This window comes from Chiroxiphia lanceolata, chromosome 1, assembly GCF_009829145.1.
Source record: "Chiroxiphia lanceolata isolate bChiLan1 chromosome 1, bChiLan1.pri, whole genome shotgun sequence".
NCBI classification, from domain to species: Eukaryota; Metazoa; Chordata; class Aves; order Passeriformes; family Pipridae; genus Chiroxiphia; species Chiroxiphia lanceolata.
The window spans coordinates 138,534,242-138,561,818 of NC_045637.1; the positions used below are offsets into that span (position 1 = coordinate 138,534,242).

Sequence of the window (27,577 nt, forward strand, 5' to 3'; positions counted from 1 at the left end):
AGGTTAATGAAATTACTAACCAAACATTTTCTCTCAACCTGAAAGGTGTTTCCTCTTCCACTGTCACCTCCATAATATCTACATGTTGCCCACTAAAATCTATGGATGTATGACAGGACCTGGTTCCACCTCATTTGTCCTGGCTTGAGCTTTACTGGGATTGTGCCACTGGATAGAAGTGGTAACTGTGTTGTAACATCTGCAAGTGGTTTTAAAGTAAGAGTTTAATAATACAGAGCAAGAGTGGGTGCTTGTATGTGCATGCCTGTGTCACATTGAGGCTGTCAGGTCTTCGGTGCTATTTCTGCAGTGGCTTCCAATAAAAATGAGTTTGCTCTGTCAGATGGAAAGTAAACTTGACATTTTGTTGAATCTGAGGCAAACTCTTCCAAGCATCTTATTGTCTGCTGAGGTTTATATGCCTACATTGTGCTGCTGCCAGATGCTGTTTCACCATTTCTGAGAGCTCTCAGAACAAGAGGTACATTTCTATAATTAATAATGGAAAACAATTTCATTTTTAATTTTAATGTTGTCAGAAAAGATCCAGTCTATCATGCTTTGTGAACCAGCTCCTGGCAGCTGCTGAAAAATAGAGAGAAAACTCCAGCTTGCTTTCTCTTCAGTTGATGTACCATGTTACTTGTTATTCTTTAAGCCCTGTTTTCATGCAAGTTCATTAAATAGAATAGGTGAGTGATAGGTACCCTACTGCTTGAAGGCCACTGATTCCTGTGTTTTGGTGTTACTCCTCTACCACTCTATACTTGCAAGTACTTGAGGAAGAAATAACTTGCTGAATTTTCTGATGTTCTCAATAACTCTTAGGAAACCGGCTTCCAAATTTGCAGTTGCATGATTTTCAAATAGTTTTATCAGTAGTTACCCTGCCAGGAGAAGGAATACAACGTTCCAGAGTTTCCGGTTCCAGAGATTGTTTGATGCTTTGCTTTAGCTTTCTGCTGCAAGCTGGAACAACATCATGTTTTATCTTTGTGGTGTGGCCATCTGCCATTTGGGTTAGCAGGGAACTCATTTTGGAATTGGGTAATCTGTCTGCTAGTTTGGGACCTTGGGTCAAAAACGGGACATTGCTGAACCAAAGGGAAGCAGAGTACTGAACAAATTAAAACAAAAAGTGTATTTCATCCTTCCAGCTTAGATTCGAACTTAACCTTCATTTTGGTGTGTGTATTGTTATATCTCAGAGGATCAATTAAAATGTGGCAATACTTCCGTGGTAAAGATTAGTTATACTACAGATTTATACAGGAAGAAAGCTGTCCTACTTGGAGATCTCACAAGGGAGGAGGACTCTTAGCAAGATTTTAAGTCATGTTGCCACAGCTGTGAGTCTGGACTGCTCTGTGGATTCCCTGGGCTCTGGGACCTGTTAAGCTGTGGGTGATGTGCTCCAGTAGACACCCACCCACCTAAAATTTCTGTGGATGCAAGAGGACCCTATAACACAGAGTAACACAACTCCTGTTGGAGACAGGACAAGGGAATATTTGCATTCCTACACATATCTAGATACAATACCTTATTCTCAGACAGAATGCACTTTGTGGGTCTGTATCAAAGCTGGTGTTATACCGTGACCTTCAGAGAACAACTTTATAGTGTGTAGCTTTCATAATGTTAAATGGAGTCTGGCTGTAGCTTTATACGAAGGAGAACTTCAGCTTGGGCAGGAAATAGCAGTCAAGAACAGGGAAAAGTGTCTTTTAATCACTGTGGCACAGGAATAGCCTTGTTGGAATAAGTGCAAACCTGAAGGAAAAGTAATGATGGGCAGAGAGAAGCATCGTGAAATATCAAAAGCAGTAATTTAGAGAGAACCTTCCAAGGAATTTACATCCATGGTCAAAACCTCCAGCCTCAGAAGGCAATGAAGGAGTGAGATAAGTCATCAAGACTACATGGCTTTAGATAAAAAGTAACAATCTAGTTTTGAAATAAGTGAAGCAGAAGAACAGATAAAATATTTTCAAAGTGTCTATCTAGAATGTGGTGGCTCCATAGATGGAGCTGGATCACCAACACTCTGGCTAGCCTTAGACCTAGAAATGAAAACTTGCCTGTAGGACAGTTACTGCTCAGAATTAAGGCATTTTTCCTCAAAACTGATAAAGTTTGAAGGAAGAAAGTGAGTGTTCAGAGCAAAAAGCAGGATTTCATGGTGTGCTCTCGTGGCTGGTCTCTGAGGTGTCCTGGATGAGAAACAGTAAGCAACTAGACAGGTGTTAGTTTAACAAGTGTATTACTGTTTTATATTATGTTGTTAAAACATTTTGTTTCCGATTTGTTATCCACAAGTTAACCTGTCTTGCTGAAAGCATTTTTAAAAATGCTTGTACTTGCCTAATGCTAAAGAAGAGGTGAAATGAGCTGGCAAATAGTGGGTGCTCTGTTTTGATGGTGCTAGTGGGACATGTAGCACCTCTGTGGTACTTGTGCCTTGTAGTGAGTGAGTATACGGCTCCAGGCTATGGAGATCAGTGCCACTGTCAAGTAGTGGCATTTGGGGAGGATTTTTTCTGACAGCAACAATATGGTGCTTCTTCTCACTGTGATATGACCCTTATGGTGGTGCTTGAATGGCAGTCTGACAGACCATGGTCTGTAGTGTTCTTGGGCAAGAGGAGGAATGATGGCATTGCCCCAAAATCGTGGTTTCCTCCAGTAGATGAGATTGTGAAAGTAGACAGGTGATAAGATTGAAAACAATCAAGAGGAATATGTAGTTTAACAGAGCTCAGATCATAAGTTAAACTAGAAACTGTGCTCTGAACTTTAGTTCTGATGGAGAACCCAACCCTGAGGATGGGAGGCTTGTGGCTGGAACATGGAACAGTGTGTCCAGCAGGTCCAGGGAAGTGATTCTTCCCCTGTACTCAATGCTGGTGAGGCCACACCTTGAGTAGTGTGTCCAGCTCTGGGCCCCTCAGTTCAGGAAGGATATTGAGGTCCTGGAGCAGCTCCAGAGAAGAGCAACAAGGCTGGTGAAGGGACTTGAGCACAAGTCCTATGAGGAGAAGCTGATGGAGCTGGGGTTGTTTAGCCTGGAGGAGGCTCAGGGGAGACCTCATCACTCTCTACAACTCCCTGAAAGGAGGTTGTAGCCAGGTAGGGGTTGGTGTTTTCTCCCAGGCAGCCAGCAGTAGGACAAGAGGGCACAGTCTTCAACTCTGCCAGGGGAGGTTTAGTTTGGATAATAGGAAGAAATTCTTTACTGAGGGTAATCAGGCATTGGAATGAGCTGCCCAGGGAAGTGGTGGATTCTCCGTCCCTGGAGGTTTTTAAGATGAGACTGGATGTGGCACTTAGTACCATGGTCTGGTAACCACGGTGGTGTTGGATCGAGGGTTGGACTTGATCTCAGAGGTCTTTTCCAACCTGGCTGATTCTATGATAGGTTAAACCTAGAAACTGTGCTCTGAAGTTTAGTTCTGAGGGAGAATCCAACCCTGAGGATGGGAGGCTTGTGGCTGGAACACGAATATATATTTGACAAGTAGAAAAACTCAAATACTTATAGTATCTTTTAAGTAAGATTAACTTAGATTAACTTTCCTGATGAGTTGACTGTTGAACTGTAGAGACTAGAGTCCAGAATGAAGCAAAATTAATGAAAGGATATTGATCAACTTGGGGGCAGAGCAGTCACTCTGCTGCAGGACATGACTGTCTTCTTGAATTAAAGAAATACACTTTTAAAATACATGCTGCTGATGGTCAGAAAGGAAAGAGTGCTGTAAAAATAAAAGTGACTAAAATTTGAGCCTTTGCATAGCTGTCTTCTTAATTATGTTTCACACAAAATACTCAAGTAGAATTTCAGTAAGAATTAATTTTGTGGCTAGGAGCATCATTTACCCAACTTTGCACAGGTAGACTCAACTCAAGACTGCTGTTAGTCTTGAATAGTCAAAACCTCTGGAAAAATAGGCCAACTTGTCCTAAAGATGGACTGAATACCAAGGTGCAGGAACATCAGGTTGTTGTAGTCTGGTTTCCTCATATATTTTCTTATCACAGAATGGGTAAGGTTGAAAGGGACTACTGTGGGTCATCTAGCCCAACTTCCCTGCTCAAGCAGGACCATCCTAGAGTATGTTACTTAGGGCTATGACCAGACCGTTCTTGAATCTCTCCAGTGAGGGAAACTCCACAACCTCTGTGGGTGATTGGTTCCAGTGCACAGTCACTGACACAGTAACGAAGTTCTTCCTCATGTTCAGGTGGAACTTCCTGTGCATCAGTTTCTGCTCATTGCCTTTTGTCCTGTTGCTTTGTCCTATTGCTTGGTACCACCAAGAAGAGCCTGGCTCCATCTTCTTGACACCCCCTTTACTTTATAGGCATTGATGAGGTCCCTCTCAGTCATCTCTTCTTAAGGCTGAACAGGCCCAGCTCCCTCAGCCTTTCCTTGTAAGAGATGCTCCAGTTCCTTAGTCATCTTTGTCACCTCTGCTAGACTCTCTTCAGGAGCTCAGGAACTGGACACAGCACTCCAGATGTGGCCTCACCAGGGCTGAGTAGAGGGGCAGGATTGCCTCCCTTGGTCTGCTGGCAATGCTCTTCCTAATGCACCCTAGGATTCCATTGGCCTTCCTGGCCAGAACGGCACACTGTTGGCTCCTGGACAGCTTGTTGTCCAGCAGGACCTCCAGGTCCTTCTCCAAGGAACTGCTTTTCAGCAGATCAGCAACCAGCCTGTCCTGGTGCGTGGGGTGATTCCTCCCCAGGTGCAGGACTCTGCATTTGCCCTGGCTGAATTTCAGACCGTTCTTCTCTGCCCGTCTCTCCAACCTGTCAGGGTCCTTCTGAAGGACTGCACAGCTCTCTGGGGTATCAACCACTCCTCTCAGCTTTGTGTCTTCAGAGAACTTGCTGAGGAGGCCTCTACCCCTTCATCCAAGTCATTGATAAACAAATTAAACAATACTGGGCCCTGTATTGAACCCTGGGGAGACGTCACTAGTGACTAGGCCTCCAACTAGACTCTGTGCCACTGATTGCAACCCTCTAGGATTTGCCATTCATCCAGTTCTCAATCCGCCTCACTGTCCAATCATCCAGTCCACACTTTCTGAGTTTGCCTATGAGGATGTTATGCTGTTGGCTGGCCTCTAGGAAGGCACCAGTGCCAGCTAAAGCTTTTCTTGTGACTGGTGTTTCAAAGAGCAATCTCTGGTGTCTAATAAAAGGTATGTCCTCATGATGTAGTTTCTCCCTCAACAGGGACACTGAGAAGGTAACTCTTCTCTACCAGGATGTTATTTTCATGAAGCCTGTGGGAGCTTAGCTCCCACTGACCCCTACTACACCGTCTGGAACCAGCCAGTAAGTCAGAAAAGTTACTGTGGGTTGGGAAAACAACACAAACTGTTGCAGACCTTTTCCATTGTGGTTACGTATGTCTTGCTAGTATGTGGAATCAGCCTAAAAATAATGTTTTAAGAATCAAGAAGTAATTACGTGAGTGGTTGCTGGGAAATACAGTAGAAAAGACAGATACATCTCCCAGCTAGAAAATGTTGGTTTAGCAATGTTGTCTGTGTTAACTTATTAAAATATCGTGCACAGTTTCCCACCATTTTATTCCCCTCTTTGATTTATGCATCTAAATTACCCATTGATTTGTTAGCTTTTGGATGAACTACAGGAAATTTTTTCCCTTTCCAGCTGGCAGGGCCAACAGGCTATCCATGCAGGAAGCACTTAAACAGTCAGACTCTTTCCAAAGAATAGCCCAGTCTACTGGATGTTTGGCTGTGCCATTCTGTGAGATGAGCTGTGCAATTCCCGTGCACCCTCAGTTACTCTTTCCTTGATGCGTTCCTTGATGAATTCCCCAGCTCTCTTAATGAATTACTGGGCTGGACTGACTATTCTTGTATTTCCTATTGGCCTTTATTAAAAAGTATGTTCTTAGTATTATAAATAAATAAATAAATATTTTAAAGTTTATAAATGGACAAAAAATGGATTTCAGATGGAAGGTAGTTTATATTGTCATAGCGCTGTTAGTGCATTTATTGGCAGAGACGGCCAGCAGAAATTTGGTTAAAAAGTTTACATGAATAAGTAATACCAAATTAAGGAGTTTTGCATTTCTTAACACTGCATCCTTTTGTGGGGATCAGGAAAAGATCAGCTTCCCCCACTAAATGATTTTGGAAATGACTCAACATTCTTGCAGGTTTGCAAGCTTTCTTGTCTCACTGTGTGGCTCATCTTCCAGGCAAACTTTGCAACAGTTGCTGCCAAGTCACAGATGAATGGAGAAGTAGCTGGCAGAACCAGATATCCAGAGGTAAAGGACCTCTGTATGTTTTGGCATATTCCTTGACAGCTTCTGGAAGGTCTTCTGCAGATAATGTTTGATATTTCTAGTATTGCCCATGTGTAAAGCAGTATCCTAGTGATAGGGAAAAACGGATGGAGAGACAGTATGAAGAGAATTCTCTCTAATATAGGTAAGACACCGAGGAAGTGAATTAAACTTTGCTCTAAATGAAGTTTAACCTGTGCTAATGGTGAAAAATGTCTTAATTCATCCTCAAAGCCAAGGATATCTATCCCCGAGGAAAATGCCTACGAATTAATTACACTGCATTTTTTAATGGCTATAAATTCTCAGTCCCTTTGGTGTCTGTTAACAGGTTCCCCTGTAATTGCAGTGCAGTTTTCTAGGAGAGGAGAAATTGTAATTTTATTGTTTAGCATGTTAATCAGAAGTGAAGTTTGACATGTTCTAAAATAATATTCAGGTTACCAGTGTTAATTCCAGACTGCCAAGTAAAGAGGTTTTTATTGTTAAAGTAGCCTGACTGTAGACTGCAGTAATGAAAGCAGTAATGAAAAATCTGTCTTAAACACTGTCATTGCAGAGAACCTGTGTGTCAAAACTGCACATCCTCTGAAAATTGCTCTAATTGTTGTCCTTCTGTAAAGGATCCTGACTGTGGGAAGCACAGTTTGTAAGCTGACTGTGGGTTCTCCATGTGCACGACAACAGCTGATGATAAGTTTTCTGCTCTGTAGCCCCACCATGGCCCCCAAGTAACCTACTTTCAAACACTGCTAAATTAAACTTTTTCTCCTTTTACTGTCTTCTAAGCAGGTAACATGATTTGTACGTATTTCTCATTTCTTTGCAAAATTCTTCACTGCCACCATTTTTTTCCCTAGTACTTGCATTTTTGTAGTGTTTATGCACCCAAGGGCTGATAACATCTGCATCTTGGGAGTGAAGGAGATAAGAAACAGGAGGGAATCCTGTACGTCCTCAGACATACAGCCTGGTCACCAAAATTACTCACATTGCAAAAGAGGTTAATTAGATGTTAAAGGCTCTATAGTCTCTTATATTTAGTAAATGACATTAACTTTTCTGCTCTTTTCTGCTTGTGGTTGTCAGTAGTCATGTGTCATTTATCATTTTTGTGTGAATGAGCTAAGGCTCCTTACCTCGGTATTTAGTCTCAGCCCATGCTTAACAAACCAGAATAATGAATTTCAGATTGAAAAAACACTGAGGAATTTTTAGCAAAGCATCACACTAGGAAGACAAATATTGTCCTGACAGCTACCTTTGCTCTAACCTGAATCAGATCAGCTGTTGTTGTGCTTCAGCTACTCAGATTTAAACAACTTGGTGTTATTCTAAGTCCCTTGTTGTTGGAAAACACGTTTTTGAACTTGCATCTAAAAATGATTAATTTCACCAATGCACTCAGAAGGGAGGAGAAGAGCTACAGGGGCCTAAGTAACTCTGTTGTGTAAAGCATGGAGTGGCCAACCCTGTCCTGTACTTTTGAAACAAAATGTTGTATTTGAAGAGAAAAGCTTATGAGTAGTGTGGTTGGCAGGCTGGCTGCCTCCCACGCTGTCTGGACACAAGCAGGGCCTCCCAGGGTTGCACAAGGTGTCTTGGATTGTTGGATGTGCTCGCTGTTCACTTGTGAGGCTGGCAAACACACTGTAACATAAAACTCTGTTCTTGAAGGGTAATGAAGTGAGAAAATACAATGGCTTTTCAATGTCAGAGCTGTCACTGACTTAGCAGAGACACTTTGGCTTTTGTCTTCTTTTCTTATGCTTTTTATGAGTGAGTGTGCTTGACCACAGCGGTAAACAGGATCAGAAAAAAGCTTGTGGGGTCTTGCAGGACACCAGCCTGCTCCAGCTGCTATTGTGTGCCAGGCACAAAATTACTCATATGTGTTTAGCATTTTCTAGAAATCCCCTATGTGCTGCCCCTGACCAGAGCAAAGAAATAGGGCTTACCTGTATTATTTTGTTGATCTTTATCTATCGTGACTTTGCTCCTATATGTCCTGTGAACAAGGAGTCGGACCTTAGAAAAGGGAGATGCTCTCATTTCTGTTTCCATGGGGAAATACAGATTTTGAAGGCTGCTATTTGAAAAAACTAAAAGTACCCAAGTCAAGGCTAGCTGCGTTTTAGGTTTGTTTTTTTTTTTTTCTCCTTAAATTCCAGAATTACTGGTTTACCCCCCTCTGCTCAGAATGCTACAGGACAGATTTGTTTAGTCATTGTTGAGTTTCTAATTACATGTAGGACATGATGCCACATACTTCTCTTAAACTACTAGTTTCTTTTTGCCCTCTTCTCCCCTTTCCGTTACATCCGATGTGGATGTAACACCTGCTTTGTGTGTCTGCTGAATACTTTGTCAATTGGTTTCTGCCTAATCAGATCTGATGAAGGGCTTTGTCTCTCTTGTGCCAGAAGATTTGGCTCAGACTTTCAAAGCAACTGCACAGGTTATTTGAAAGGTTTATTTTCTTCCAGCAGAGATAATCTTTATCGCATTAGATTTTACCAACATTGTCCTTTACAACAAGCAGCATAAAATTAAACCCATACAGACTTAAAAAAAAGTGGTTTAGATGTTGTGTCTGTTTTGATTCAGGGGCTATTTATTTATAATATTTTCAAGATATTCATAGAATATCTTAATTTTTTGAGCTGAATATATAATTTAAAGCATACTGTGTTAAGCCTGGGAGTCAGTAAATTAGACTAATACTATAAAGCTAAAAATATAATACCAGGGAACAGATAGGTGGAATAAATGTGCTGTGTGAATTCTACACACACCTATTATTCTCTTTTTAGCAGAGAAAATGATAAAGCTGATCTTAATGGTAACCAAGCCATCTGTAAGAACTAATGGCTGGAATTTAAAACAATACAAATTCCATTTAGGGGTATGATGGCCTGAAGGGCATATGGGTGAAGGATCATTCAATAGCCATCTGCATGTTTCACTGTTTGCCTTGACACTGGCTTCTGGCCATGTAGGAGATGTGATACAAGCCTAAATGGAGGTTCTGATCTCACCTATAGTAGCTGCTTTCATGAATTAAATAAAGTATGATTTTTAAAAACCTTATGAGTACTGATGAATTGAAAAATGCTCAGTAATATGGTGGGTTATCCCAGAGCTTTGCTTTCACATTTATAATGAAATCTGACAACCAGATCAGTTTTATGCTTACTTTTTCTTTTTTTTTTGCTTATGTAGGAGCAGATATTTTTCACACATCTGCTTTTTTTTTTCAGTGCTAAGTTCTATATGGATCAAATCTTAAGTAACTCAGCAGCAGATTAATATTTTACTGGCTGTGTCTGCACGGTCTGTTGTGTGTTGCTGAGTTCCTGCACTCCTGAGGCTCTGAGACCTGTGGCCGATCCTGTGGCTGCTGTGGGTGAGCTGGTACAACTTTGCCAGGCTTGTGCTCAGAGTCTGCCACTGGGGTCACTGGAACCAAGGACAAAAGCTGCTTGTCTGTGCCTGCTGTGTATTGTGTAGATTCACCCACAGACAGCCAGGAAAAGCCTCTGTGTCTGTTTACAACATTGCAAACAAATCTGGACTTGTTTGCCTAAACTCCTTCTGTGCAGCAGAAAACTCTTACTCAATATATTTATTGCCTTTTTCACCATAATATTTACCACCATTGGTTAATAAAATATTAACTGTTAAATCTTCTGTGAAAAGAGCGAAAATTTTTCTTTCCAGGGAAAGTATTTTACCCATTTTTGGCCACGTGGTATTTAGTGTTCTTCCCTGCCTAGCTGCTGCAATTTCTTGAAAAAACTCAGGCTGTAAATGTTTGCATGAAATGTTGAGCAGAGAGGAATATTAGAGTTTGAAACTGCATCTAACCTAGATCTAGAGTGATCTAGGCTTCTTTCTCTCCTTCTCTTCGCTCCACCTTTCAACAGGCTGTCCTGACCCCTATTGCACCTTTGCATGGGATTGTGTGCAATGCAAGAAAACAAATTGACAATTTTTAAGGTGTGCATTATTACAGCTGCCAAAAACTGGAAACAATCTTTCCTAGACCAAGGAAAGATTACAGCATTTGAAATATTTTGGTGCTTTTCAAGTTCTAGACTGGTCAGTGACAATAAAATAAAAGGTACAGACTTTTATTTGATGTGAATAATGTATGTTTGTGAAAGAACCGTCAGTTAAACATTCATTTTAATGCAGAACAGATTCATGAGCCTATGGCATATTTTATGTGAATAATTCTATGATTCTATGAATTTGTTCAGTGGGAAAGGATTATGAATATAGTGTTCACAGAATACAGTAGAAACTATTTCTTTTCTTCTTTTCCTTCAAAAAGAAATGCAGTCTGTAGTACGGTGTATCTTCATGTTACAAAGCAAGAAACCAGAAGGCAGAAGAGATTTTCTCCTTAAGAGTCTTTTCAACACTTTAACTACCTTTTTACACCTGGTTAAAGAGATTTTGCTGTCATTGGACTTGCACACACATTCATCCCACTTCAATTTCTCCTACCCTCCACCCTGTCAACAGTCATATTTCTGCAGCATAAAGTGTGAAGAAAAAAAAAAAATTTGTGCCTTCTCTTTGCTTTTTTTTTTCCTTCTTTCATGTTTATACAAAAGCTGAAGAAATTTTCAATGTTCTTGCATACCAGTTTCCTACTCATTAGCTTTTTACCAACAGCACCCACAGCCCTGCACTGCCTGCCTGGATGCCGGATTGGCAAAGGTGCAAGAAAAGATGATGCTGTCTGAGAAACAGAGGCAAAGAAAAGCAAGTGGCTTTCCTCACGTCAGGCAGAATGATGTCACAAAGCTGAAATTTGAGATAATAAAATTTATTAATCTTTATTTATTTTAATTTTTTCTTTTTGAATTTTACTAAAGTGTCAGTGCAGACACAAGTCCTTTCTGTTGTACACCTGACTTTTGAAACTCAAATGTTTTTTACTAAACCTTGTCCTCTGCATCTTCCTGCCAGTTACAGACAGTTAGAGATTGAAGCATATTCTAAAGTCACAGTCAGGTGAGAGGGCAGAGGCTGTTTTAGTTAAATCATTCAATTGGCCACTGAGGAACTGCTGGTGTCTAGTTCTTATTCATGGAGGTGTGTTGGTATAGGTACACCTATGCTGTAAGTACACCTATACTGATGGGAAAGGCATTTAGTATAGAAGTCTACTTCAGTCTGATGAAGTGAAATAAGCTGTACTGGGAAACATAATTTTACCAGTGTTTCTACCTTTATGTTGTTGTACTGTTTCTTTCCTTTGTACTAGGCAGAGACTGTTTGAGGTACAGAAATGGTCTAACAGTAGATGTTCTGTCATGGTAATAAATTTGCTATGGTTGACCTGATATCAGAAGTAAGCAAGAGTGAAGCTGAATTTAAACAAAACTTGTTTCACGTATTGCTTCCTCCAAAAGGGACAAGAGAGTTTAAAAGTATGGGGCTCCTGTTGACATAGGTTTTCTCTCTTTCACCAGTGTTAGATGTATGTCTGCAGCCATTTTCTCTAACCAGTTGTTTTTGTTTTAACTGGGTTATCCCCACTCTGCTGTGCTTGCCATTGTGGCGGGGGCACCGGCATGTGCTGCCGGCAGAAGGTTGGTGGCTTGGCTGTGGGTGTCCATGTTCTTACTCATGTAGTGTGAGCTCCAGCTGTCTCCACCTGCTGTGCTGGGAAAAAGTGCTGGAAACTCTTCAGGGAAAAACACAGCCATTGGATGTCCTGCCTAGAGCAAATGTGCAAGAGTCAAATTTGGCACTTGGTCAGTTCACCAGTGGAACAGGCTTGATTATAGCTGTCTTTACTGTTTGTTGGTGATGAACGACAAGGGAAAAAAACTGGAGTGATATATGACTACAGGAAAAGCCACTGAGAAAATGCTGTCAGTCTGCAAGGAGTGCGTATTTGTTCTTAGAAGTCTGTGTGCAATATCTTGTAATGTTTTTATGCCTGAATGTACATCTGAATATACAGTTGTATGATCATCTGCATGACTTTTCTTTTTTTCCTTTCTCACAGTGCATGCCAATTAAAGGCCTTGGATTTGTGCTTGGAGCCTACAAATGTATTTGCAAAGATGGATTCTATCATCCCAACATCTTCTCAGTGAACAGCTTTCAGAGTAAGTGCCTTTGCTTGAGCTAAAAAAAAAAAAAAAGAAAACAGATCTAGCATTAATAATGCAGGGCTCCTTTTTATCCTTGTCTGGGTTATACAGTAAAATCCCAGTGGTTTGCAACTCTCAGATTATATAATCACTTAAGGAGTTCTAGCCCTTTGGTTTGTCATTCACAATACTCTTGAGGATCCTGTAAAACATACCCACTTGAAGAATATTTGATTTGTAAATAAATTTAAAAACATGAAAAGAAGTTGTGCTAAGGGGAAATAGAGATTTCTGGCACCTGCGCTCAAGGAGAAGTATTCTGGAAATTAATCTACTCATTTTCACTTTGGCCAGAGGAAATGAGAATGCCCTAGCCTCTGACTTTGTGTGGCTTTAATTGTTTTTATTTTACTTCATTTGCAAAGGAGAATCCAAAGGGAGATGCCGATGAGGTAATAGAGGTGGTTCAGGCCTGGAAGTCTGCTTGGCTGTATGATATGGATGACAAACAGCATCCATGTGCCCAGGACACACATTGGATGGACTGAGTTGTCGACAGCAGGGGAAACAGAACTTGGTTGATTCTCAGCAGGGAAAACAGATAAACTGCATGCCCAAACTTGATGTCTGTACTTTTATCATATGACCAAATCTCTGCACAGATTTTATGCTGTAATTGTTGTAGTTGTACTAGTAGAGCTCATGCTGCAGTCACAGGTGCAAAACTGCTGCTTGAAAGTGGAACAGGGCATCCTTCTCTGCCTTCTGCTTTCGGTTAAATACCATCCTCAGATTCTTCCCACTGTTCTTTAGCCAGAGGTTCATGTCATCAGTTCTCCTCTGTGAGAGCAGTTTGTATGAGATGCCCAGGGAATGGCAGTGAATAACTTTCACCAAGCTTGATCCGAGACTGGGTGTATTATCTCCTGCCTTGTATGTAAATAGCTGTTCCTGTTCCACTGTAGAAATACCTGTAGTACTGTTCAACACTTAACCATGCACATATATATCTGTGAGAGATATCATGTCTCCTGTATGTATTTGTAGCCTAAATAGCACAGTGGTTCAACAGTTTACCCGGTGAGTGTTTGTTTCCCCTTCTCTTTTCAAACAAGTGTCACAGATGGCAGCCTTGTGATAGTGCTGTTTCTCTGGGCTGTGTGAAGTAAGGAGGATGTTTGGTTCCTCCTGCAGTGTAATGAGTTCTGGTGGAATTGGGATTTAATTCCTTGAGTGAGCATATTAAAAAAAAATAATTCTTAGATTTTTGTCATATCAAATGCCAGAGAACACATGAAAATAATGTACCTAGAGATCACAACAGCATTGATCATCAAAGATGAGGTTAATTTTATATCATGTATAGGCTTACTATGTATTAGTCACCTAGGTTTGAACTGCAGTCAGCATCAAGAACATGGCTCCCCTGGAGGGTAATTTGTCTTTAGATGGGAAAAGTAATACCTCAGACAAGTAACCTTTTTTCTTCATTTAATTTAGAAGGAAGAGCCTATATACCTACCTTAGTAGAAAGGATATTTAGCTCCTAACAGAGTGAAATTTGTCTCAAGAAAGTGTTTGCATATGCTGATATTTTAGGGTGTGTAATTACATGATTTGGGACCAGTTTGAGTTGAGCCTTTGTATCTGTGAGTTTTGAAATAGTAATAAAGAACTGCTTTAATTCATCCAGATGCAGCTCCATCTGCCAAGTTTTATAGATGATTTTCCAGTGAGACTGAAAATGACTGAGTAATGAGAAAAACCTGTGGTTCAAAGGAAAGTTGGCCCTGTCAAACAGCTGCATTCTGTAAAAAGAAAAGAGGAAAAAAAATTCCATGGTTAAAATGGCTGTAGTATGTATTTAGTGCTTCAAAACGATGATAACATAGGAATTCTAGACACAAATCCTGCAAGCAGTTTTGACAGAAACTGTCTGACCTGAAGATCTCTGTGGAGATAAGTTGGTGAAATCTGATGATAAAAGAGATGAAACTGAATAGAAATGTTAATCATTTAGAAAGTATTCCTAGTGGAATAAAATAAGAAGGCAGCAAAGATTTGCAGGTCTTGAGGTACAAGAAAGAAGATAGATACAAAAAAATGACCAGTTTTATACTTTTCTGGATTTAAAAATTAGATTGAGTGTGTTGTGTCTTGAAATGGGAGCATTTATCAATGATACCGGGATTCTGCTTCACAGCAAAATATGGTTAACTACAGCTGCACACTGTGCCTGAAGTGTCTGACTTTTAAGTGGGGGAAAGGTTTTGCTTTAGGTCCAGATTGATGTTTCGGTTTGAGCCTGAAAGATGCCTGTATTAAGTGGCTTTTCAGGGATGTTGAGCACTACACAGTTTATTGGTAGGAAGGCTTATAAGATTGCTTTTCTGCCTCTCTGCAAACTCAGCTGTTGCCCTGAATGCCAGGATGCAATGTGGCATAAACAGTGTCCCGTGTAGGAAAGATTCTGCAGATCAGTTGCTCTTCTGTCTTAAAGCAGTACAATGTTGCTGCTCCCAGGGAGCTTGCACGTGTTGCAGGTTCCCAAAGAGTGTTTGGGACAGAGGCACAGCTGGAATTTAGGCTGTTCTCTTACTGAATAAGAAGCCAGGTAGGAGGACATTTCCCTCCCATGTCTGCATCAGTTCTTCAGAACTGAAACTGCCAAAAATATGTAAAACCTTTCTATTTTTTCTGCATGTGTCAATGAGGACCCTGGGTACCAGTGGGGCACAAAGTTGTTGAAAAATTCCCGAGGTCTCTTTTGAGGTTGGAAATTGATTTTAGAAAAAAAACATATTTCATGTGTGCAGGTTGTATTAACCTGTAAGTGCTTGAGTACATGACTATGCACTTTCTCCTAATGGCTCATTTTTAGGTAGCACTATTAGTAGAATAGTAGAATTAGTAGAATAGACTAACTGATGACTCCTTACATTTTAACATTTCTGGAACATGCTTCTCCAAAGCAGTTCTGTTCTCTGCCTCGTGGGATAATCAGGTTTGCATTGGAAAATCCTTAGCAGAACCAAGGTGCTTCGTTCAACCTAAAAGTTCTCTCTTTAGCAATGCGTCGTCCATATATTGTAGAAATTCTGCTTAGCTCTTGTTGTTTGGATGTGGAACCTGCCTTGTGCAAAAAGGTGCTTGCACCAGAGGTGGCCCCTTTGTCTGAATACAGGACTGTGCTGTCTCTAACACTGCTATGATCACATAAAAAGTTCCAAGAGGGGTTTTCAGTTCAACTGGAATTCCCATTTTTTACACCTGCCCTTTGGTTCTTCAGCAGAACTCACACGTGCAGATCTTAGCACATATGGAGGTTGTTACTGACTTCAGCGATCCCTTTCTAGGCTGAGGCTTATGACCATGGCAGATTATGAGGTTTTGATGCTAGCAGGTCCAGTTATTCCTGCAGCATTGCTGAAGCAACTGGAGTTGTTCCTCATTTACACTATTACAGAAAAGGAGCAGAATCAGTCTTTTGTTCAGCTCAGTGCTCAGCATGCATTGTGCTCTCTGTGTTCATCTGCTGAGTTCTGACTGGAGTGTGGGATGATTTGGTTTGGGACAGTAGCAATTCCTGCCCTGGATCTTGGCAGCCTGTGGTGCCATTCTTAGTTTGCAGGAAGATCTCAGCTGGCAATATTGCAGCTGCTGAGGCATCCCTTGCGTGGCAAAGTGTCCTTAGGAGAACTGAAGCTGATGAAGAGTTGCCCTCAGGAGACCATTTCAAAAGCAGATGGGCCAATCCAACAGAAAAATAAGCTGGGATAGAAGAGGGAAGAACTAGGGAAAAAATATCGTAGAGTGGATATAGCTGAAGCATTTAAGCTTGTTGTTTTATTGTATTGTACTTCGTATTAGTTTGTGTCCCTATTCCTACTTTTCATCAATTCTTTGTCCTTTTCTTCTTCCTTTTTATGCTTTTTATTTTTTGATTACTGCATTTTTTTTCTGTTCTTTTTTTCCTTTAGAATGGTACTTTTTTACACCTTCCTCATTCTCAGTTTTAACTCCCTGCAGCACAGTATAACTTCTGTCTCATTTGTGTCCATGCTAAAAACTCTGCAGCCTTATGTAGAGCAGAACTGACTTCCTTACAAGTGTCCAGAATCTTTTGTCATATTTTGAGGAAGAAAAACTGATTTTCTTCACTGGAGGAGATATGTAATCCTGAAGAACTGCTGAGACAGGAGAAGGCACAATGAAATCTCTAAGCAATACTGTTAGAGGCAGTAACATCATGCTTGGCTGGGACTGTCTGTGGTTTGAATTGATGTTCCATTGACTTTGGTGAGTGGACAGGACCAGAAATAAAGGACAGAAATGTTCAACTATGCAGTGGGCAGCAGTGCCCTGAGTCATACAGTCAGGACAAGGGTGTGATTGGGCAAACAAGCTCCCAGTCAGTGGTAAATAAAATGGACATTCTTTTCCAAGAACTTCTTTTAGAGGGTCTGAAAAATGTTATTTCTTTTGTCAAGGAGGAAAAAAGCTAAAAAATATGGGGGTTGTTAATCCATAGTTCCTTATCACATTGTGGAAAACCTCATCTAAATCAATTTTTTTTAATCTTTCTTATATTACCTATAAAACAAAGAATTGTTTCCAAGTCAAAAAATATTCACAGAAAAATCATTTGTATCTGGCAGTGCAGACAGTGAAGATTTGTATTGATGATCTTCCTTTGTGTACAACAGACAACATGACACCAGACAAAGCTAAATGAAGGCTTGCTGTTGTGTTATGAAGTCATATCTGTGGGATATTTATTGCAACGTGCAACTGTTTATTGGCTGTTATCCCTGTATATATTCATATACATATGAAGAAACTCCCATGTGTGATTCAGATAAGAAAATCCTTGATAAAATGGGTTATAATGTGTTTGCAATGACTTTCAAGGTTGAACATTTCAGAAAAAAAGTAAGTGTATCAAGTTTAGGACCATGCAAAATTATCAAGACATATTCATATAATATTTGTGAGTAGTAGTCTCATAGCTATAGGTTTTAAATTTTGTTTTTTCAGTGTGTATGTTTTTATGCTGCAAATAATTTATTCAGTTGACACCATAAAATATATTAACGAATGGCTCATGTGGCTCAGGAATGTGAGATTTTAAAGAGATTAAATAATCTTTTTGGAGATAGGCTAACTGAAGGGCAACTCTTTAAGAAACAATAAAGTAACAGGTGTGTGGTGGAAAGGCAGGTTGACAAGTGCAACTGTTGAGGAAACGAAGTGGAAAACTTGGACAGTAGGTAATGCACTCTTGATTTGGATATGGAGATGGGAGGTGGGAGACTAACTTCTGTTCTCTGCTAGAATACAGTGTGGGTCCGTTGCTCTAGCTGTAATTAAGAAAAGAGGGATGTAATGTTAGATGGCGGTTTCTGGTAGAGCTCTTGGAATGATAATGTGCTGAGGCCCATGGCTGTTTGCTCTGAAGAGGATTTCCAGTCCTCTTCAAGATAGCATTCCTTAGAGGTTCTCTACCTTTTCGTCATGCCCAAGCGTGGTTATTTTCCAACATTTCCATTCCTGCCTCCCACAGTCTGGGTCAAAAAGGCACAAAATCTCTTCTTGCTGTCTGCTTGTATCTAAGAAAATCTGACTATCAGCGTGAGTCAGCACTACTCTGCTCTATTCAGGTTTCCAACATCTTTGTCTAGAATAACGCTCCAAAGAGAAATTCACAATCTTCATGAGAAATACCATTCTGTTCTCTTCCCACTAGGGGATGTGGGAGCAAAGCACCCTGCACTGAGGGCGAGGAGCACAGGGCTGTTGGAATGGCATGCCAAATAAACAGGCCTGGGTATAGGGCCTCTTTGTCCCTTTCCCAGGCTTTGACCGTCAGCAGATGTGAGCTCATGTGCATTTGTACATGGATTTGAGAAGGGAATAAGTAATTGCCCTTGGAGATAATCTTCTGTTTCAAGCTAAAAGTCTGAGGAGAGTTCCATAAGCCCATATGCACGTGCAACATCGGTGGAACAAGATGTCTCTTGAATTAAGACTAAACAATGGATGATTTACTGTTGTCAGTGACAGAGAAAATTTTTGATCAAAGAAATTGGAGCAATTCTCTAGTCTTGTGTAAAGTGAGAGGAGTTATCACACATTTTAACACACCTTTGCTTTGACTTCAGCCACATTCTCTTGTTTCTGTGAGCTCCTAAGGCTATCTTCCCTATAGTAAGCATTTTCAATAAATTCAGTTTTCCATCTTATTTAGTAATATTCTTTCTTTACCCCTTTTCACCTTTTTACTCCATTAATTGCTTATAGGGTAAGAAGCCTTAGAGGGGTTTACAGGAAAGTGTTCATAGATCAGAAAAAGTTGGAATCCTGCTATGTGCGCTGTTGATGGGTTCATTTTGATGGATGGCACCTCAAGAATCACTGATTTTCATAGACAAGATATTAATTTTTGCCAGTAGGTTTTCCAGATTTCCTGATGTGCTTGTGTGAACAATGGAAAATTACACTTAGTGTAAGTGGACTGGTTTTGCTTTGGGCACAGAGTAGTGCAATCATGCAACAACATGCTGAACAAATGTTAATTAAGAAGAGTTTTATCTAATTTGAAGCTCATTAATTCACTAGATAGCATCTTTATGAAATTGAGGAACAATCTGAAATAGGATCAGAGCTTGTACTATGAACATTAGGTAGTTAATGGGTCTGCTCTTCATGTGTCTGTGTGAAATCCTTTCCTTATTCTCAAATCTTTCATATACTTTTTGTCCCCATTCAGAATTCTCCTTCATAGAATTTGCCGTGCAGATTTAGCCAACTTTAAATATAACAGGGAAGCATTTGACGTTTAACAAGCTCACTTTCCTTCATATCTAATTTGGTCTGCATTTTCTGAATGTTACAAGGGAGATCGAAGTGAGAAAAGCAACACTGGTCAAGCTATTTTGTAACCTAATTAGAGAGGCCAACCGGGAGGGAAAGGGAGCCCAGCAGAGTAATGGTTTGCTTCTGTCTGGATAAACTCCCCATCCTGTACAACTAAAGGTGTCTCCCCTTGCCCTTCTGATACTTTCAGGAAAAGATGCAGAAAATCGCTTTTCAGTTGGTGAATTGTCGGAGGAAGTCTACACCTGCCTACCCTGCAGAGAAGGATGTTCCTACTGTACAGACGATACTCCCTGCTATGCACAGGAGGACAAGTATTTACGGCTGGCTATCATCTCATTCCAAACGCTCTGTATGCTGCTGGACTTCATAAGCATGCTGGTAGTCTACCATTTTCGCAAGGCAAAGGTAAACTGACTTGTTTTGCTTTGATATTCCTCACTGTGTGGTACAGGCTCATTTATCTTAGGTGTATAGCTTCTCATTTTGAGAGTCAGTTTATCAGGTAAGGAGCTCAGGTCAAGGGGAGGGTGGGATTTCCAAATAGGGATGTTTTCCTAAATTGTTTGTGTAGTTTTGGAAAAAGAAAAGTTGAGCAATTTGTGTCTTCCGATGAAATACTCTTATATTTGTAGGAAACCTATTATGTTCAAAGTAATTCTGGAAAATCAGGCCAATTTTGTAGGTACCTAACGGAACATGGGGTTTTTAGAATCTCGGGATCTTGGAAGTCTCTGTTTTACCACTATTGGGAATGATGTTTGTTTTCAATATATTTGAGAGGCTAGCTTGAAAATAATTATATGAAAGAGAAATACTTCCAGGTAGCTCCTAAAGAGTTTAAACTTGATTCTATGGTTAAAAATTATTACTTTTTTCACTAAAGCATGAGTATATTCAAGAGTATTTGTAAATTTCTAATGCAGCATTTATGTACTAACCTAATGAACCTTCTGCTTTTACCTCACTGAAAATCTTGTAAGATCTCTTGGAATCTCACTGTTGCTTCAGCAAATGCAGAATATTCTCTAAAACTTAAAATTTAATAAAAAGAAATTAGTTGAAGATGGCATATATTCATTACTTACATTTGGGAGATGTAGGTGTGCACACAGTATGCTACATTGTTGAAATTAAGAGCCTCATCCACTCTCTGTAGCTAGATAAGCATTTCCATTTTGGTTTTTGGAACACTTGATCCCACAATCTTCCTAATCCTGCAGTGTCTGTGTTACAAATGCATGGCTCATTTTGAAAGACTTTAATATCCTGGCAGGAAATCATGGAACGAGCAATAACATTTTTTTTTTCCTCTTCTGTTTCTGAAAGAGTCTTTGTATTTAATGATATTGCATAAAATCATTCAAATTACAGACTTAATTGTATTTATAAAATTTTTCATTATGAAAATTTGTTGTAGGCATCTCTTTAGTTGCCTAACATTAACTTAGCAGAAGAACTTTGTTCTGGTTTTGTGAGGTTTTAGTCTGATAATGGTACTCCCTTAATGTCATAAACAACATCATGAAAGAAGCAAGTTTGGCTTGATTTTTTTTTTTTACACATTTAAATATTGTTTTATAAGAAATGTCTCTATTTTCTCACAAGTAGCCTGAGATCAGACATGAATAAAATTGCATACACTCTTGCACCTGTACATTGCTTATGTTCTGATATACATATCTGCTACTGTAAGAAGAAAGATATATCTTTATTAAACATACTAGAGAAATCTTGTGTTTCACAAAACCTGCTAGTAATGAAAGGCACATTTTTACTTTTGTGATGATTAATCAATTCTCCAAAGTAGTCTATGAGTAAAGAACCAGATGGGATCTAAATCTTTAATACCAAAGCAATACTAAAGAAGCATATACACATCTTTCCTTGTTTAAAAAGAGCTTTTCAGTCGTTATGAAAAGGTTTGACCTTACTTTTTTTTCCAGCTTGCCTTTTACCATTAGAAATCATGACATCTGAACAAGTGAAACCAGACATAAACCAAAACATTATTTTTCCAGAATGAAAAATGATGCCTTTCAGACATTGCAATTCATTCAATTGGCCAGAGATGTATTTAATTACTATTTTGCTACCATAGAAGAGAGTTGACTTTTTTCTAGATGTGTATCTCACAAGAAAAAGGGAAGGAAATACGAGACAAAAAAAATAGTACAGTGATTAACAAACTTTTCCATTATGATTGATGTTTTCAATGAATAGAAACCGATAAATAGATTTTCCAGTGCTTTCCATGTATTCAGCTGAGTTTTTCTTTGATATTCCTTTAATGTTCTTTATCTTGTTGGTAGAGCTTGATTTCAAGAAGAAAATAATCTCATATGTTTACCATAAAATGGGACGCTGTATGGAGGACAAACATACTGAGAATAATGAGTATTTGCTTAAGAAAACTGCTGGTTACATTGGGAAATGACAGAAATTTGGAGTGAAGGAAAAAAACCTAGTAGCTGACTATGTACTCTCTGCCAAGGGGGGAAAGTCATGAAAATGAAAGAACACATATTGAAATATGTTCAAAATATCTGCCTTTTTGAGAATTTCCAACTGTTAGTGAAGCAAACCACAATTAGTTTAGTATATGTGTCTGTGATTAAAGTTGCTGTGTTAAACTGCTCATTTCCATTGTGCTGTGTGGGTGTCAGAAAAGAGCATTTTTTTGAATTCTTTCCCACATGTAGCAGTACAATATTCAAATAGTTACAAAAAAGTAGTTTTCAATACAACATTTTAACAGAAAGAACTGTTTGCTGTTGCAATATCAAGAAACAAACTTCGAAGTGTTTAAAAGAGCAAAAGAAGGGGGTTGAGAACAAAAAATGTTAGATTAGGGCCCCAGGGGTGAAAGAGTGAAGAAGTAGGTATGTGGCATTTTGGTACAGTTGTTGATCAGTAAAATCAGAAGGTAAATAAAATCATGTTACCTCTTCAGTAAAAGTGACTGCAAAAGACTTCTCAGTGCTTGTACTTCATGGAGGGTCCTGGTAATTACTAATTTCAAAAAGCTGGAGTCCTGAAAAGTTAAGATCTGCCAACAGAAAGCACCTTGGAAAGAAACACCCCAGGCACCTTGAACGTGCTATTGTGAGTATAATAATTCAGAAAAAGAATGATAAAGGCCCATAGGGATCTTTTAGATCATGATGGAAGTGACAACCTTTCTCTCCAAAAAATCAATATATCAGTAATTGCAGATGCAGACCATAAGCATTTTAGACAAGTAAAGAAATACCTCAACTATTCAGATCATACTGTTTGCACATCTTATGACCAAGCAGTAATTATAATGGAAAATTGCCATTGGCCTGGTATCATCAATAGTGTGGAATATATGCTAGGTCCAAGCCAGTTACTGAAAGATCAGCCTGGTAAAAAATGTACTGCTCCAAAGAGTGTGGTGATGAGAATGGAAATGTTTTGAACTATTACTGCCGAAGTATTATTGAAAAAATGTGATGATACAACTTCCATTTTGACATGACCTTTATTACTAACCTAGGCTGTAATAGTGATGAGATACAGGGAAATCTGGTAAATATCAGTCAAAGTGGTTCCAGAAGTGAAAGATCTTGACAAAATGAATGGTAATAAATAGGTAAAGCCTATAGCAAGCCAGATGACTGGCTTCTTAAAGCCAGGATTCTCTTTACAGGAACCATTACAAGTCTCTGAAATTTTCAGTCTCTTCTTTTAGAACTTCTTCAGGTTCATCTAAAGAGTCCTCTTCAGACTTTTGAAAGAACTCTAGAAAACTGCTGAACTATTTACTGTGGAATAAGCTACTGCTTGTATTAATAGCAGTAAAGGAGGAATGGAAGATAGGAAATGTGACAACTGTCCTTATAAAGACTTCCCATAATGGTGACAAGAACTAAAGATCAGTAGGTCCAACTTACACAGTTGCAAATACATAGAAATGGTAATAAAAAATACAACTAACGGTCTGTGGATAACTGTGGGAAGTGGGTTTTTGTGAGAATGTGATGCCCTACAAATGTATTTATAGCTCTGTGAAGGTGGATTATGAGCATGTGGATATGAGAGAACTTTTTCCAAGGTCTGCTGCCAAAAGCTCTTAAAAATTATGATCTAAAGGAGCTAGGTGAGCTACATTACTTATAGGTAACCAAGAGATGACAGAGGAAAGACAGGACAGGAAATATGGTATAAAGTCATGTGCAACAAGGTGATATTGATGTGTGAACATATATTCATGGCTCCTCTTAAGGTATCATTAGAAGGTGTTCAAGGGATCTCTCAAACGGTCAAAAAAATGAAGTAGGTGCATTACACAACTTTTATTTGCTTCATGTCACTCACTGGCAAAAAATACCTTGGATCCTGAAGTATAAAGCAATTAAAATAGGGTTTGGAAGAATAACGCAGGATATTTCTCTATATATTTCTTTATTTCTAGGGTGTTTAAACACAATGGTTTTGGTGAAACTGGGAGGATAGACTGGGAAGGATCACTCTCTGTTCTTTTCCTTCTTTAATAATGCAACACAGGCCATGAAGTGAGGTAGGATACTAGAGTCTGAATCAGAAAGACATTCTTTTGCTCTCTTCTTGAAAAGCTTTTAGTTACTCATATAGACTTTCACATCTGATATATGGCAAAACAAAATTCAGCTTGTTCATCCAAAACACCATTGCTCCAAACTACTGGTACCACTGACCAATCTGACCACTGCCAACCTGTAAGTGTAATGGCAAATTAGTGACTTCAAGAAGTAGTCGGAATTGGCCAACAGTACAAGATGGAACAGCCGAAAGATATCATGAACAAGCTCAGATTGATGCTGACAAATTCATTTGAGGCTTTGTCAAACACAGGTGAAAGTGACTCAGCAGCCCTGAGATCAGCTCAACAGCAATGTTATTAAACTGCAAGAGTCGTAACTGGAGAAAACCATAGGCAGAAAATGTGGCCCTTTGCCAAGAGAAAGGAGAACTCCAAAATGGTAAGAATGAAAAAAATTTAGAAGGCGGCACAGAAGGAGCAGCAGAAGCTAAACCACTAGTGAAAAGCGTTGTAGGGAAAGATAGAGAAAGACAAAAATTGTAACAGATAAAGAAGATGCTACTGCTATAATGGGAAACGGTAAAGCATTTCAACAGGAGAGTAAATGGAGGAAATGTGCCAAAGAGAAAAGAGGGAAAAAATATTCCCAGCTAATACAGAAGGGAAAGCAGATGTGCGGATCACTTCAAAGAAACCTTTACTATCAACACCCCTCATGCCAATCAGTAGTGAAAACTGGAAACCCTGAGCCTGGCATTGACACAAAATGCAAGAGGCTGAAAAACTCAAGGGAGATGAAAACATGTGAAATCCCATCAGAAAAGCTGACAGCACCTGACAGCACCAGTTTAATGACACTGAGGGAGTTGTGTGATGAAGCCTGGGAAAAAGAGATTTTTCCTCAATAGTGGAAATGTTGGAGTTCTGTTAGACTGCTGTGATAGGGTGATCCTGCTGAATACTGCACCTGGGGAGATGATGAGGTTTCTGCAGTGTAAGAGACGCAAAGGGACACTGAATGTAAAACAAGGAACATGCTCAGTGCTTTTGATGGTCAAGATATGTCTTAGCAATCGTAGAGGAGTCTGTAAAGGAATAGACTCAACCTTATTTCCTTAGTTTTCAAAAGGCTTTGACAGAGTATGAGAGGATCCTACAGAACAACTTTCTGCCCTATCAAATCAGATCTTTATGGCTGTATACAGAGGCCCAAAACATTTTCCAGACTGAACAACTAAGGAACAAATCAACTTAAGATGAATACTAGCACACATTTTTATGTGCTGTGGCATTATTACTGATTTTGTAATGCAAACATTACTACTAAAAACACATCCAAAAAGTATGAGGCTAAGCTAACAAAAGTAACTGGTTAGAAATCATGGATGCTGAAGCAAATATTCTCAAAATTGAGAAGCTGAACAGTGATTTTGTAAGAAAAAGTATCAACAAAATAGGAGAACTTTTCTGTGTGAGTAGTGTTATGTGAACCCACGGAGAGCTCAAATAGGGAGTCAGCAACTGCAGTATTGATTACATGCAGTGTAGGGTAGGGGTAGCAAATCTACCAGAAAGAAACCGAACATTTAAATAACTATAAATAAATTTATTTTTTTTTTAATTTCAAATTTAGCATAGAATTTGAAGGACTAAAGCTCTATCAGAGCCTTAGAGAGGAAACCAGATGCATTGTAAACAAGTTCATGCAAAAGTACCAGACTGCAGAAGGACATTACCTGCAAAGAACCTAAAGGGCTCATCAGTTATCAGGCTACCTTTCCAAATGAACTGGAAAGGAGAGCAGAAAATAGCTGACCTTTGCATTGCAGCCTGTCAAGTCAAACATGGAGCTATTAGGGAGGATACAACTGCTGTGACGAATTGTGAGTGCCTTTAAGAAATGCTAAGAACCTCTACTGGCAAAGAGAACACAGAAGTTGATCTCAACCTCTCAACCGTAGCTTGGAAGGGGCTAATTGCTACTTTGGTGATGAAGGAGAGATGAGACTGTGACGCCAGCCTTGACTCACCTAGACCTATTCAGAAGGGTCTTGTTTGCTGGGAATTCTCATTCAAATCAATGCTAAAGGCTTCAGAGTAGTTGCACTAAAGCCAAACTACTTTGCCATCATCTCTCCTTGTCATGCACAGTGGTGCTGCCAGGTTCTGAGAATGCAGGAACTGAGGGCAAGCGTGGGAGGAAACCTCTGGGGGATCTGGTCTTTCTGTCTGCCTAACCTACCAGTGGCCAGCATCTCTGGATGTAAACCCAGCATGTCAAGGTAAAATTGACAGCAGTGAGAACACTTGGAAAAGGTTGTTTTCAGCTCTGAAAAATAATGGAAAAAATTATTAGAGGAGAGTCTTAAACATAGCAATTTGGAATGGTGTTGTCCTATGGCATTAACAACGATGAAGGACTGTGATGGAGGCCATTGGAATGAAGGGCTTTACCTCATTCAAGACCATTTCCAATCACATATAGTAGAAATTTATAACTAAACAACTTTTATTGCACTGGTCTTCCCCTCCCCACCCCCCTTTAGGAACACTCAAGAACTGTTGGAAATACAGAAATGCAAATACTTTCAATGAGAGAAGGAAAGTGTACATCTAGAACACTGGTCAAGGGAAAAACTCACAGTTAACAGGATCACGTGACTAATCACCAACAGGAATGAATCGTTTTACCTCTCGAGGGAACTGTGGCAAATAACAGCAACAGACTGTTTTTATATTTTTTTTAGTCTGTTGGGTACAGATTTTTAGTGTTTGGAATTCAACGTGGCTAGATACACTCTGCCACCACTATTCTATTTTTCTTTTTTGTGTAAATATTTTTAAGTGTTCTGCTAAATATGATTTCAAAACTGTGAAGATAGTCCTTAAACAATGCAATTGTAAACACTGCACAGAACTGCATATAGATGGAAAGGCAACATGCAAATTTATGTTGTAGTTCCCCCTTCTAATACTGAGAAATCAAGAATGTCTTTTCTCCCTTACTGCAGCCGTGGTAGGATGCAGTAATTCAGAGTGAGGTAATCACAGGCTATTGATGTGTGATACATCTTTAAACATTAAAGTGTGCTGGTTTTGCAAACACACCTCTTTTGCTAATGTAAATCAGCCAATCCTTTCTCTTTTTTTTCACTCCACAGTGGCATCTTGATGTGCTTATGCTTGGATGCCTTTCATCTTTGGTGCACATTCTGCTTTTTTCTCCCTAGACACCAATTTCTGACATTTCAGCTGAAGTGGAAACTTGATAGAGGGAAGAGATCTTGCGCAGGTGGAGCAGCTTCCTTTGCATGCTGTTCTGGTGGGCATACCTGACAGTTCACTCAGCACATACACATTCTGTGCAGTGCTTTATACACCCTTTCTTCATCATATCCTATTGTGAGAACCTAGTTTCTTGTGAATTCTCAGGAATTTTATTGTAGTCTTCAGGTGTGCAACTTTAAAGACATTGCCAATGTTGTTTTCGAAACTGTTACTGTTTTTAGTGGAATTCTCATTTCCTTTAGTAATAAAACAGAACTCATAAAATGTGCCTTACCATTTTTCTGGGTAGTTGAGATGCATTTAGGGATGCTGTACTTTTTAAACTATCACATAAATAATTGCAGAGTGCCTTATTGAAAAGATAAGAAGTACAGGGGCTGTTAGCCTGTAGTTGAGTCTCAGGGATGATGT

At 39.5% G+C, this 27,577-nt stretch overlaps 1 protein-coding gene across 1 annotated transcript in view; it reads left to right on the plus strand.

The window, feature by feature from the left end:
* Nucleotides 1-27,577, plus strand: part of GPR158 (G protein-coupled receptor 158) — a 186,514-nt gene that overhangs the window by 69,584 nt on the left and 89,353 nt on the right. The window contains exons 3-4 of the mRNA XM_032700335.1: nt 12,369-12,471; nt 19,523-19,740. Coding sequence (XP_032556226.1) covers nt 12,369-12,471; nt 19,523-19,740 — 321 coding nt within the window. The remainder of the gene's footprint in view (nt 1-12,368; nt 12,472-19,522; nt 19,741-27,577) is intronic.